A 14,091-nucleotide genomic window follows, 5' to 3' on the forward strand; every position below is an offset into this window, starting at 1 on the left:
TAACAGGGAAAACAAACCATCACAGCAGACAATGCAGTAGCATTCAGTCAGTGTGCAACCACACCTTAAATGTGTAAGGAAGGTAATTAGGAACCCCTTTGGAGAAATAGAAGGGACTTCCCAATCTCTTTGTTTCACACACATACCGAAAAGACAGAGTGTGAAGACACAGACATAAATCCATTAACAATAGACAATTAAAAAACGAATTATTACTATTATTATTCCACCTGACTAAACAGGAAAAGATAAAGACCAGGCTAAAAATAACCTAACATTCCAAAGAACCAACTGATCATTTAATAAAAAAACGTAGACAAATACAAATCAAAACTAACAAAAACATTAAACATAAATACAAAAACTACCCACTAACCCTAGATCACAACTGAACTAGAGGTAAAGTGTAATATCAAGTTTTGATTTCTCAAAAAGGAATTTGTCTCCATTTTTCAAACTGATTCTTTAAAGCTGTGTGTGTGTGTGTGTGTGTGTGTGTGTGTGTGTGTGTGTGTGTGTGTGTGTGTGTGTGTGTTCTTTGATCAGCACCAGCAAACTAAGAAGAGAGGAAACACATGGTCCCTCTATTGTGTTTTTCATCTAGGCTCTATTGCTCTGGATTTAATCTTCTCCTGGCGTTGTCTCTGCAGACACATGTCAGCTGAGCTTTAGACTACGTGGCCCCAGTCCATCACCTAGAGTGGATAACAGATTGTTGTCTGGCTTTTGGTGCCCTGTCCCTGACCACTTCAGTTCCTATCTGTACACAGGCGTGTTATTGCATTCTTGACTTGTGCTGAGATAATGATGCACCAACACATACTGTGGTCCACACTGACCAACACATGTGTGGACAAACATCTGGCTTCCAGATTTAATGAACCCCCCAGATGTGGTACCAGCCCATTTGCTAGTGGGTTGTTGTGTCCGTTATCTTGATTATGAATTAAGGTTTGTTGTCTTGCTTGTATGAATGTGAGATCACCAATGGACCAAAGAAAAAGGACATGAATGCCCATCTGGTATAAAAACAACCTTTATGTACTAACTCAATTAAAATAATTCTGAAGCAAATTATATGCCCACAAACCATTAATTATACTTCAGGCTCTTCATCTAAAAAAATTGGGTATTTAGTTACACCATGACTGTTAGTAATGCACAACTCTCTCCTCCCCTGTTGTTAAGTCATATGCACTGAGGAAAAGCACATGAGCTATGTCAAATATAAAGAAAAATCATAGACAGAGTCCCAATCGGAGCATTCCACAGAGCCCATTCTAAATGCAACACCTTAGCAGTAAACACACACTTGTGTGTAATGTACAGGTGGATGAAATTTGATCTGCACTTCAGTGGTTTCCTGGAAATATGTATTCATTTATTCAGAGGCGAGTATTTAGTCTGTCAGTCCCTGGGCATTAAGATCCCTCTTCAACCATCCTGTATTACTTACATGTAATGCAATGTTTGGGAGGTGGAAATTCCTTAGATGCACTATTTTCCATTACAAATTTAGTAGAAAAAAGGCATCAGGCAGTGGTATGATGTGATTTTTAAAAAAAATCTAAATAAAAAGTCTCAAAAGTAAAATCTGAGTTAAATACATCAGTAACAAGTGGGTAGACTGCACTTATGCTTGTAACACTTTCATCTGTTGACTTGTAGTTTAAGAAAAAAACCTTGTGGTTCTTCCATGTAGTAATGGGGAGTAATGGGAGTGCTTATTATATAATTATGACAAAAAAGAGGTTAAAAAGGATCTATTGGCCTTTAAAGACCAGAAGTCTGAAGGCATCTAAAGTTACAAAGCATATATATAGGCATTAGCAAAAAGTGTTTCTCCAAAGACAGACAGTAGAACTGATTGCAGCAGTACTGTATTCGTCAATATATTACACCACTAAATACCATAATATGACCAAAGGGTTTGGGTTTGACAGTAGAAGATAAAGTACATGCTGTAGTGTGTACTTATGACAAGTGAGTCGTAACACACAGCACATTTGTCACACAGTGGTTGTTGTCATCAATCCTGGTCTCTAACCACAGCTCTTGTCTTTACCAAAGAAGAGCCCCACAGTATGACCCCTGCTTTTAAAATTCAGAAATAATAGAGGGAAAACTATCATAAATGGTGTTATGTCAGACTGGTATCTTTGATTGTTTACTCGTGTGATTGGCTTCATGTACTGCCAATGTGGTTTTACATGTTTTAATCCTGGTTGTTATCCTTGAGTGTGAATTGCATCAGAATACATTAAAATGACCTTGTGACTCATTCAGTATTTGTCACTTTTAGTCTCATGTCGTGGCCATCCATTCAAAAATCTGACCTTGAGCGTTTTTACCTTGATTAATGACATAATGAGTTGGAATCAGGCCAGGTCAATGACTTCGGCAGTAAAAGAACATTCTTTTTTAGATTCCTCAGTTGAAACTACAATGTCTTGATGTCAAGGCTAACATCTGACATACTCTGCATGTGTGTGCACGCTGATCGTTTGCACCTCCAACTACAGTTTACAGCCCGGGGATAAAAGCAGTAACTAATGAGGACCAGCACACTACAGTGTGTTTGTAGAGCTTGTAAATGTCCAATGTGCATAGTGTGTTACTGTGTGTATCCATATGAGCTTGTGTGTATAAGTGCTTTAGCTGTTTTTATTACCATGACTACTTCTTCGTTAGCGACAGTGCAAACTGCAGAAACTGATAGCTGATGTTTCTAAGGAAATAAGGGTGAGAGCTAAGCTGCCATGTCTAGTCTTGTCCTGCGAAGCATTCAGATGTCAGGGCTGCCCATCATTTTGTGGTATGTATGGCTAAAAACCTTTGTACCTGCACACTCTGCATGTGACTGTCAAAGTTTGTATTACTCTCTGACAGTCCAAACCACAAGCTCCTTGGGATCTACTTTACAGTTAATCTTAGACTGTAAGAAAAACAAGCGAAATGTAAACAATGGTAATTTTTATTTAATAGAAAGTGAATGAAAATATTTTAATTTAGGGTGGATTTTCTGCCATTTATTTTCTTAATAATCAGTCAGTAAACATTCAGTATTAAAATTAGGGCTGCAACGAAATGAAAATTCTTGGCTGAAACGGAAAACTAAAAATTGGGAAACTAAAGCAGAAAATAATTATGCTAATTATTAATATCTTTGTAATTATGGCTATGACTGTGTTCTAACGCCCCCATGAGTTGATTGACATAAGAATCTAATTAGTATTAATTACTTAGTATTAATTGGTTTAAGTTAGGGGTGTCCTAATCCAATATTGATATTGAATATTGGTCCGATATCAGCCAGAAAATGAATATCGGATTTTATCGGACTGCATCTAAAATCTCTGATATTTATTATATTATATTTACTCAGTTGTAGAATACTGCAGAAATTATGATGAAGGTTAAAATGTACGTAACCAATTTTAATTTTCCGATGCACCGATTAATCTAACGATTATTTTTTTCAATTTGATTCAACTCGATTCGATTATCTCCCCATTGATTGACTTAATAGTAATTAATACATACTGATTTACATATCTAAAATGAAAAAAAAAAAAACATGAATTCCTTGACATTGTAATATGTTTATTGCTCTTCAACTCAAAATTCCAAAATAAAGTTCAAGAATATAAAAGTACAAAATAATGCATTCAGAGTCAGAGATAGCATTTATTAAAAAATAAAAAGGCAGTGGGAGCCGGCAGCCTGTCATAGTGTCCTTCCTGAACCACAGAATTTAGGATTTATGTTGAAAACACATAGGCCTAGATTACTGAAAAAAGTGCATCTTTTAATTCTTTATTCACATGAAAATAACAACAACTTAAGGTCACTCAAATTAACAAATAAATATGGGGTTTTATAATGTTCATTTTTAATTAAAAAATATAATTATAATAACGTAAATGATCTTGATTAGAACATGAACAGAAAATACAAGGGTCAGTCTTGGTCCCACACGAAGGGGGAGATGACACGAAATAATAAAAACTATAGAAATAAATCTTTTCAGGAGCCACTAAATACTGTTTTATTCCACTTATTCTGATTCTTTAAAATGTGTGTTATCACTCATTCATTCCATCATTATGCTTTATATTAAAGTTTGGGAACCACTGGTGTATAGCAACTTCTCACCCTGACTCAGGAAAAGAGCAAAGCTTTTTTTGTTCATATTTTAATGAACACGCTTGGCTCGGTGCGTGTGCGTCTGTTGCTGCTGTCACGGCGGGTGTTTCCTCCTTATCCCGGGGTTGGTCACACCCGGGATAAAAGACAAGGCTTATAGGGAACAGCTACCTTCACTGCCTTGCGCTTTTGAAACTCGGAGGGGCCACTCGCATTAGTTATTCTCCAGCGCCGCCGTCTTTATTTTGATCAGACGACGCATCGGCGCGTAAATTTTGCGTCTACGTATTTTTTGCGTCAACGTCATCGATTGCGTTGACGCTGCAGGGTAACTAATAATCTGTTCAATCACCTGAAAAAACATCACAAACTTAAATTTGATAAGGTCATGAAGGCTAAAGCTAATGTTGCTTCACAAAATCCCTGTGTTCAGCGGACACTCAAGACAGAAAATGTTTATATGCTGGTGTTTCTTGGCCAAAACCTGTAGGCTTAATGTCGGCTTAATCCTGATGTTCTTAACCTTTCTCTTTACGCTGTAATTGTTTTCAAGAAGTTGCACTCTGTAATAGTGTATTTTTGTACTGGTAGTTAGACCATAGTACATTTTTAATTATTGGGTACGTTTTAGTATTTATCATTATACTTGTATAAATCTTTTAATTTCCACTCTAAGATGTTCATATATTGTTTGTTAAAAAGTATTAAAATAAAAAAAACATGTTTTCCCTAATAGGATGAATAATTGTGATTAGAATATTGATGCAAATGATCGTGATTATCATTTCATCTTCTTCGTATTTGGGATTCCTTTGAATATGACTGTGTCATGTGCGAGTGACTGGCACCCTGTTCAGGGTGTACCCCCATCTAGCACCTAACAACAGCTGGAAATAGGCAACATCAGACCCACTGCGACCCTGAAAAGGAGCAAGCACGTTGGAAAATGGATGGATGATAGTGTCAAAGGTGTCTTGTAGTGGAAGCAGGTGATTTTTACCCTAAACTACATCTAGGCATTTTCAAAAATAAAAACAAATAAAAACTAGCAAATCTCCTCTAAAAACTAATGCAAACTAACTGAATTTAAAAATAAAAAGTCAAAACTAAATAAGAAGTATACCTAATAGAAAAATCTAAAACTATTATAACCTTGGTGCTGAGAGAGTATTTTCACTCCGTGCTCCGCCTCAACCTCTGCTTAGATGACACTTAAGTGCTCAGATATATTAAAATACATCCATACGTATCCAGACAAGTGCCTGCTGGCTGCGGTTTATGCTTGCATCATCGCAACATTCTGTTTCAGTCATGTTATTTTGGTGATTTAAGTCTTTTGGCCCAAAACCAAAAATGCCCTTTTTGGCCAAAGGTTTTCGGTGGCTGACTTTTCTGTGCAACACTAATTAATTAATCAATTGCTCAAAAACTATTCCCACTTGCCAATCCACATGCCATTTGACAAAAAATCTGTCTAAACCTTAAATATAACAAAAGCAAAACATCTGGCATGTTGCTCTCTTAGAATTTTATTACTGAAAGAAAGCTACAGGGACAAGGAGTTCTACCAATATTTGTGAAAAATTATTTTGGCCCTTTGATTGATTGATTGTTATAATATTTAGTTCCATTTGTAAGTTTTAATGCGTTGATATAGCAGCCATAACTATTGTTGTGTTACAGAAAGAACGTTCAATCTGGTCATTCAGCTGTAGAGACATTGTCAGTGTTGTTAGCGACACAGAAACATGAACCCTTCTACTGTATAACAGAATTTATTTAAATTCCCACAGGGCGTTTTAGGAAGAATCTGCAAAAACATGAGTTAATAACAGCACTGTGGATGTTTTTTAATACTTGTGTGTGGATGAATGCTTGGAGAAGCTGCATAGTAGCAACTCATCAGCACCGGGAGGTGCTCTTGAGTGCAAATCTGACTGCTTTGTCTTCGAGCGTTGATGCAGTCTTTCTCACACTATTTAATGAAATATATAGCAACCTACATGACTACTAAATGAGTTATTGATAGGGTTGAGATGATATACAAAGTTTTCGAGGAAGGACGATATATGATACTAGGCTCTCGATAACGATAGGGGACGATATTTTTGGAAAGGAAAAAAAGATCAAAACCATGCTTTTATGGTTAACTGTGGGCATATACTTATTTATACACTTATTATATCCGTGTCTTGGATGGCTGCCACCATCTTGGATTATGTCGTCACCAGCGTGTCATCGCCGCAAGTCGCGAAAGCGCAGAATGACCCAAATAACTGTAAAGAAGTCTTATATTAGTCTATTTTCTTTTTAAAGTGGCGGGGGTTTTTTTGTGGCTTTAGACTTCAATTACATTTATGTATATAATATATTCCCTACAATATAAACAGGTTCACAATATAACTATTTTTATTGTTTCTGTTTCCACTGTATCCAGAATAATAATAATCTTTCTCAACAAGAACTATTGATTGATTTGTCACATGACTGCTCCAGGGTTTGAGTTTGTTTTATTTAGTTTCACATCTACTTGTAGCTCTTTGTTTTTTAGACTGCTCCCAACTTGTTTGTAGTATGTTGAGTGACCGTGGTACCACTGGTACCCCTATTTTCAGGTTTGACCAAATAACTTATGATTAAAATTTTGGACAAGAGGCCACCAGAATACCTAATGAGAAGTAAGGGTAATTCAGCTGTTTACCAAAAACAAACTGTCTTTAAAATGTTTTATTGTGAATGATGTAGATAAACTCTGCACTCAAAAGCAGAACTGCAGAGGCAGACGAAAAGTTAGGCAGATAATTTTAAGCAGTATTGTTGTACAGATCCAAAAACAGAAGATAATCAGATACCATACGCAGGTAGATCACAGAGGTAGGATTAGTAAAGTCTGTGCTCATTGGCCCATTGGACTTGTAGTTACTAACTGTGGACATGTTTAATACACATTTCTTATTGTATTCTTAGTTATCATAAATGTCATATATCTTTGACAAAGATTACAGTAACTCCCCCTGTTTCCCTTTATACAAAATAGTTTGTTATCTCCGAATTAGACATTGCACTACATTAGATTGTTAGTAACACTGTACAGTTTTGTGTTCGCTGTAAAATCACTTCATTGTGATTTAAAAATGAGCTCAACACACAACTGACTCAATCGCTGACAGACAACATGCCAGCAGGCATAAGGATAAACAGGCACTTACATCTGGTATCAAGACTCAGACTCTGTGTGCGCGCGTGCGTGCTAAAGCAAAGGAGGGTTTTCGTAAGCCTCAGAAATACGTGTGAGAAGGAGCCACACCAGTAGAGGCATGCCCACCTCTCTTCTGTCATCTATTATTTTTTCTATTCCTCTTAAACCCCCTACCCCTGTGATTAGCGTGTTTCACATCTATCTCTTCTTTGCTTCTCCCAGAATTCTCATATTTTATTGTTTAGCCCACCCGATCTTTAGGTCTCTCACGATTGGATTACGATTATAGAGACTGCGATTCGATTTTGAATCTATGTATTAGGGGTGGCGTAAAAAAATCGATTCACATAGGAATGGTGATTCTAATCATCCACAATTCTGAATCGATTCATAAACTTCAAAAAAATGTTTTTGCAACATACAAGACAAAAGACAGGGACAAACAACAATGTGATAACCCGACAGCATACAGAACAATGGGATGAAGAGAGGAAACATTTATATTACTAACAAAACAAGATATAATAATATTAATAATAATATTTTTTTTACATTGACTCAGCCAGCAGCCCCAGCGCCTTTAGAGGCTGAGGGGCCCAACCCAGCAGACACGAGGGGGCCACAGTACCCCCACCCCCCAACCCCCCCAGCCACCTTTTATTCTTGTAGTCACTGAGAGTTGAGACTTACTTCTGAAAGAAAGGGGCAGCTGGCCTATGCTTTTATTTAGGCAACTTTATTTATGTAAGTTATTTATTGTACAGTAAGTAAGATTTTATTTGTTTAACATGAATAAATGTTGCCTTTTGTCTTTAGTTTGCCTTTGTGTGATTACATCATTGGAATCAGTTTATTTAAAATGATCTTATACAAACTGTATTGTTTTTATGCCATAATTTGCCTTAACACACTATGCATTGTATCAATTTTTGAATCAAGAATTGTTTGAATCGAGAATAGATTTTGAATCGAATCGTGACTCTAAGAATCCGAATCGAATCGTGAGACACCCAAGATTCACATCCCTACTATGCATTTCTTTGTTTCTCAATGTGACACACTGATTAATTGCTGTTTTTTTAAAAAATAAATAGCAGTTGAAATCAGACACATGAGACAAAATTACCTTTTTACATTTTATTAATGTAGCAGAGGACATCTGTACACTGTTCAGTTAATTCCAAAGCATCCATGCTTATAACATAAACAATAAACAAGCACTAACCAAAAAGGGATGTTCTAAATGATAAATACAGTTTATTATATATATGAAAACAAAACCAGCAGCTCAAGTACCATAGTGCTTTTCAAATATCTGTCAATCTGTTAAAATATCATTTTACAGTATTTACTAGTGTAATTTACCATTGAAATAAACGATTATTGGAAATGTATGCATCGATTATTGATTACTGTGTCTGAATGATGATGCATTGATTATTTCTCCCACCTCTGCTTAGACACCTTTTGACTGTTGTGTCTACAAAATAAGTGCATATGCTCATGCATTCCTCCTTAGAAATCTGCTGAGATCCCTTATCTGTAACTGGGTTGAATCATTGCCTTAAAACACATTCACAGTTTTCTCAGTTATAGAAAGCCTCTGCAACAAGTATGTGCCTGAATGTGGTCCTTTTAGCCTTTGTCCCTTGTTGATATACTTCTAGTCATTGAGATGGATGCGAAGAAAGTACGTTTAGGCAAATAATTACTTTAGCAAAAATATAGTACTTGAGTTAAAGCAACTAAAGTGCACAAATGAAATGGTTAGTGGTCTAAATGGTCTAGTTGCGAGCAAGCACAAAGTAGGAGTAAAAATCTTGAATTAATTAAAATGGGAAAATTCACTCATTTACCAATACATTCGTTCACTTCTGGTGCTTTTACTAGTTAGTATCAATAAGTAATGCATTTGTCTTTTAAATCTACATCAGTCTGTACTCTCATATTTTAATGCATAAACTTTACTTCATATTGAATTATCCAATTTGGAAACACAAAATTTTCCCAATCTAAATCTGAGTCTGATGATAGTAATCATTAAACCTAAGAGATGATACAGCATATCAATATAACACTAACAGAGGAAGGCTTTTGTGATGGACTGCAGTGGGTCAAACCTTTGCAGTTCTACAGTAAGGATAGTTTCTGATTCAAACCTGCAGTGCATGTGCAGTGCAACTGTTTCAGCATGTCTTTAACCCGAGATGAAAGGTTGGATGGATTAGACATCCAACGTGCTTAGGTTTTGTCTTGCCTTATGTGTAATGACTGTGGATAGTCAGATAGTTGGATAAAGTAGGTGTTGATGAATGCAGAGGTCACAACTTGCGTAGTTTCACCTTGGTCCAGCCTGCAAAGTCTTGAAAATTAAGAAGTAAGATGTAAGCTTTGCACAATCCTACCAAGGAATGCTGTATAGTACAGTATGTGACCTGTAAAAAAGAATGTACAAAACATACAAGCTTTGACACTCATCTTTCTTCTGAAAGACTTAAGCCTGCATACCTCAGCAGGTTGTGATGAAGGCAGATTAACCAAGGAGTGAAAGTGATACTAAAGGCCTGCACAATAAGGTGATGTGCAGTACTAGACATAAAGGTGATTGGGTGGCCTGTGTTGCATATAGATGAGATAACGTGTGGATAAAAATGCACTTTACAAATATCTTTGCCTTTGCTTGCCTTGCCTTTGTCATGTAAGAGCTGAGTCATTTAGGCCGGGTCTACCGGACTCAAAACACCACTCACTTTGTTCTTGTTGTTGTGTACACTAGTTCAAATCGCTACTCCTATTATTCGTGAACAGATCGGGCTGAAATTTGGTAGGTATAATCTATGGATGTGTACCCTTTTTTATTTGGGGCCCCAAAAGACAAAAAGAAAGAAAGTCAATTTCTCATTTATTTGCAAGTAAAATATTATGACTGTTAGTGTTACCGAATCATTGGCACATACCAATATATAAATGGGGCCCATTACCCCGTATGTGTCACAGGGGGGCCATGGGGGCTTCATTTCTCAAAAGACTACTCCTCCGTTAGTTCTTGTTAGATCGAAATGCAGTTTGGTATGAATGAATATGATGAGACGCTCTGAGACATTTTTTTTTAAGTGGGCCCAGGGTGCCCACCCCCCATTTCTGGTAATTTCCAAATTTATGGGAACATAGTCGTGTTATATATCGTTTCAAAGGTAATTCAACATAGATTACAATTATGCCTCGCACAATTCGATTAGGGGCCCTTTTTTAGGCAATTAGGCAAAGAAGACCTCAAATTAATTCAAGCTGCTTTTCCTCAGAATACAATACAATACTATTCAATCCTGAGAAATCAACAATCCTTCTTGGATACTTAATACTTACTTATGTCAGCAAAAAGGTCTGCTCCCAAAAACAATGTGGACTCAGTGGCATTTGAGAATATGGACAATGCGTTTTATCCAACATTGGGACCGTACTACATCATAGATGTCGATCTATGAAGGTGTAATCATCATGACACGTTACAATTCCCTGCAAGCTACGGCTAACGGTATCTTCAGATCTTATTTACACCCTTAACATGTCCAAAGATCTTGAGTAGAGTAGTTGCTGAGGTGGATAAAGCACTCCCCTTTATTACTTGGGTAATAGCACAGTCAAAATATTGCTTGAGTGCAAGTACATTATAAATTATTTAAGTATTAAAGTAATTACCGGTAGAAATGTGAACATAATTTTAATCATTGTATTCGTAAGTGCAAGTTAGAAAACACTGATACACAATCTGTTAAATGTTTATAATAGTAAAACTGAGTACAGTAGTGCACACTGTATCATAACTTTTAGGATTGTGTTAAAACTCCTCACATCATATCAACTAAAATATTATAATTTACATAATGAACAAGGAGATTTTCAATAGGCTCAACATTTAACAAATATAAAAAATGTCTACAATAACTAACTTAACGGTAGCTGCATTCACCAACCAATACAACTGGTTTTATATAAGAAAACAAAAACTAATCAACAACTGCATCTTTATCACAACAAACATATCCATTACTTGTAGTAACATTGAAGCTTACCAAGGTGTATTAAATGAACAAAATACTAAATAACGAATAATAAAGATAGAGCCATGGACGCTCAGGCTGTGTATCTTTCTCAGTGTCCATCTATGACGGCACCATGGTACAAAACAACTCTATTTAGACATGATTCATCTCTCCTTTGATTTGCCTCTTTCTCTGACAAGCATGACAATTTAAAGTATGCAGACCTGGCTAAAAGCCATACAAGGATCAATTGAAGCTTTTTATATCAGAATTGGAGCAATGAAAAAAAAACAAAAACGTGAGCAGACATAAGAGAAAAAAGTACTTAGTAAAAAGTAAAAAGTACAATATTTGTTCTTTCAAATGAAAAATAGTACTTCAGTACAATACTTGACTAAATTTTCTGTGTTATTATATACCACTGGATAGTTGTGTGTAAAGATCCACCTACCACTATCATGTTTGAAAGATGCAAAGTACAGACAGATTAGACACTGCTTCCCAGTAAAGGTCTGCTTTGTCTTTAACTGGACGTTATTCTCAGGAGACATGAAAACAAACATCATACCATTGGTTTTGTTTTGGGTAAAATATTTTCTAGTTTTAATAACACAGATGGTTTCATTTCTATGTGAACAGTATATTTCAGATTTTTTCAAATCCGACCCAGGCCTCTTTCATATGTGGATGTAAATCTGATATGTATCTGATGCTCAGGTCGTCCTCCGACTCATGTCAAGGTGACAAATGTCACAATTGTTTGACAAAACAGACAGACGCAAAAATAAATGGCGGAAGAAGGAGGCAAAAAAAAAGATGCTTTAGAACAGTTAGATATATATATGTGTGGGGGGGGGGCTGGTCAGTTCAAGCCAAAATAAAGGGGTCATACCACAATCGGTTCATTCTGGTTTGGGGGCCATATTTACTTCCGCAAACACACTGATGTCGTGTTTTGTGTACATGCGGGTTACTTCACGGACACATTCCGTTAACATTAGAAGTCGCTGTTGTTTTTGTAATGTGAACAACTACAACAAAATCCTAATTTGGCATCAAACCCTGCAGTGTGAACGTAGCCAAAGATTATTAACCATTATGTTTGAAAGGTTCAAACCATGTGTTTTATGTGTTTTTGCAGCCACGCCAATTGATGTCCTAAAGATTCTGGATCTATCAGAAGACATGGAGGGTGTGTCACTGGAAGCAGGACTTTGCACCTCCAGGAAAGGACGAGAAGAAACAGACCTCTCCTTTAAAATAGACAAAAAGATTCAACTGAGCGCGCCCACCACACAGCTATTCACAGGTAGGTTTTAAATTTGTGGATTTTCTGGAAATCTCTTTCCCTTTGGGGAGGGGCTAATGATTACATATTTGTGATGTCTCTTTCAGATTCACAATTTCCTGTCAATTTCTCTGTGATGACAACAGTTCGAGCTCTTAAGGGCTCACAAGTTTTTCTCCTGTCCTTGTATGACCCACAGGTTTGCACCAGAAAACTGTCAAATTCTAAGAAGACATATTCATCCCAAAATTCGTAATTCTCTACTATTTCCTTGTCTCTACCTTTGTCAGGGCACGCAACAGCTGGGTATAGAAATAGGTCGCTCTCCAGTGTTCCTGTATGAGGACCACAGGGGTCAGCCACCTCCAGAACTTTACCCCACCTTTAGAAAGGTCAACCTGGCTGATGGCAAGTAGGTAACTACCACACACACTCTACACATACTAGTCCATGGGCCCAGACCAGACTTTTCACTTATCGGTTCTCATGAAGTGTTTTATGAGGGACTATATCCCAGGAACATATTTTGATGTGATAGCCATTCAGAGTGGCAGCTTAGTCACAGAAAAATGATGATAAATGTACTAAATCAAAACCAGCAAAGCAAAGAGCAAAAAGCTATTTTTGAACAGATTTGATCAAATAATAATACAACTGCTGAAGAAACTGAACAAATCTTTGTTATTAACTTCAGTCATTCAGTTCTATAACTATCTGAGAACAATCTAGAATCATTGTACCCTGGCTGTGGTTCTATTTTACCTAATTTGACCATGTATGAATATGACAGCTGCTTTAGCATAACATACTTCATTTATTACTTCAAAACTGTTATTTTTAAATCAAGTATCAAGTTGAGAGTATATGAACAATTTATCAGGTTACAAACAGTTTAACTGGCTGTTTCAATAGAAACTGAGCGTGTTTACTTACATGTATATTTGCATGATTAGTGCCAAAGAAAAAATGTTGATTTTTCTATTATTTTTTTCTATATATTTTTCCATTTTTTTAACCTTGTACATATATGTCCTTATTACTTCTGTAATTGTTATAGATATTGGTATTGTACTTTTATTTGTTTTGTTCTTTGCTTGACATTTGTTTGTTTTTAATCTTTGTGGCATCCAGTGTGAATAGCAAAGTAAAAATTTCACTGTACAGGGAAACATGTTTCTTACTGTGCACATTATAATAAGCACTTTGAATCTTGAATATTACAAGGCACATTGAGCAGTTCTAACAAGTAACATGAAATACAATATGATTTAAAGCTGCAAGCAGCGTTGAACGGGCCCTCGCAACCACACGCATGTCGGGACGTGGTGTACGTTGAGGTGTGTCGCATGTCGGAGTGTGGCAGAAATTTTGAGGTGTTGAGACGTAGCTGACCATTTTCAAGGATTATACCACAA

At 36.4% G+C, this 14,091-nt stretch overlaps 1 protein-coding gene across 1 annotated transcript in view; it reads left to right on the forward strand.

The window, feature by feature from the left end:
* The window catches only part of LOC114462061 (collagen alpha-1(XI) chain-like), a 69,843-nt gene that overhangs the window by 13,516 nt on the left and 42,236 nt on the right, over positions 1 to 14,091 (forward strand). Inside the window, 3 exon segments of the mRNA XM_028444667.1 lie at positions 12,530 to 12,697; positions 12,784 to 12,875; positions 12,967 to 13,088. Of these exon segments, the coding sequence (XP_028300468.1) occupies positions 12,530 to 12,697; positions 12,784 to 12,875; positions 12,967 to 13,088 (382 nt within the window).

Source organism: Gouania willdenowi, chromosome 1 (assembly GCF_900634775.1).
Source record: "Gouania willdenowi chromosome 1, fGouWil2.1, whole genome shotgun sequence".
Taxonomy (NCBI): Eukaryota; Metazoa; Chordata; class Actinopteri; order Blenniiformes; family Gobiesocidae; genus Gouania; species Gouania willdenowi.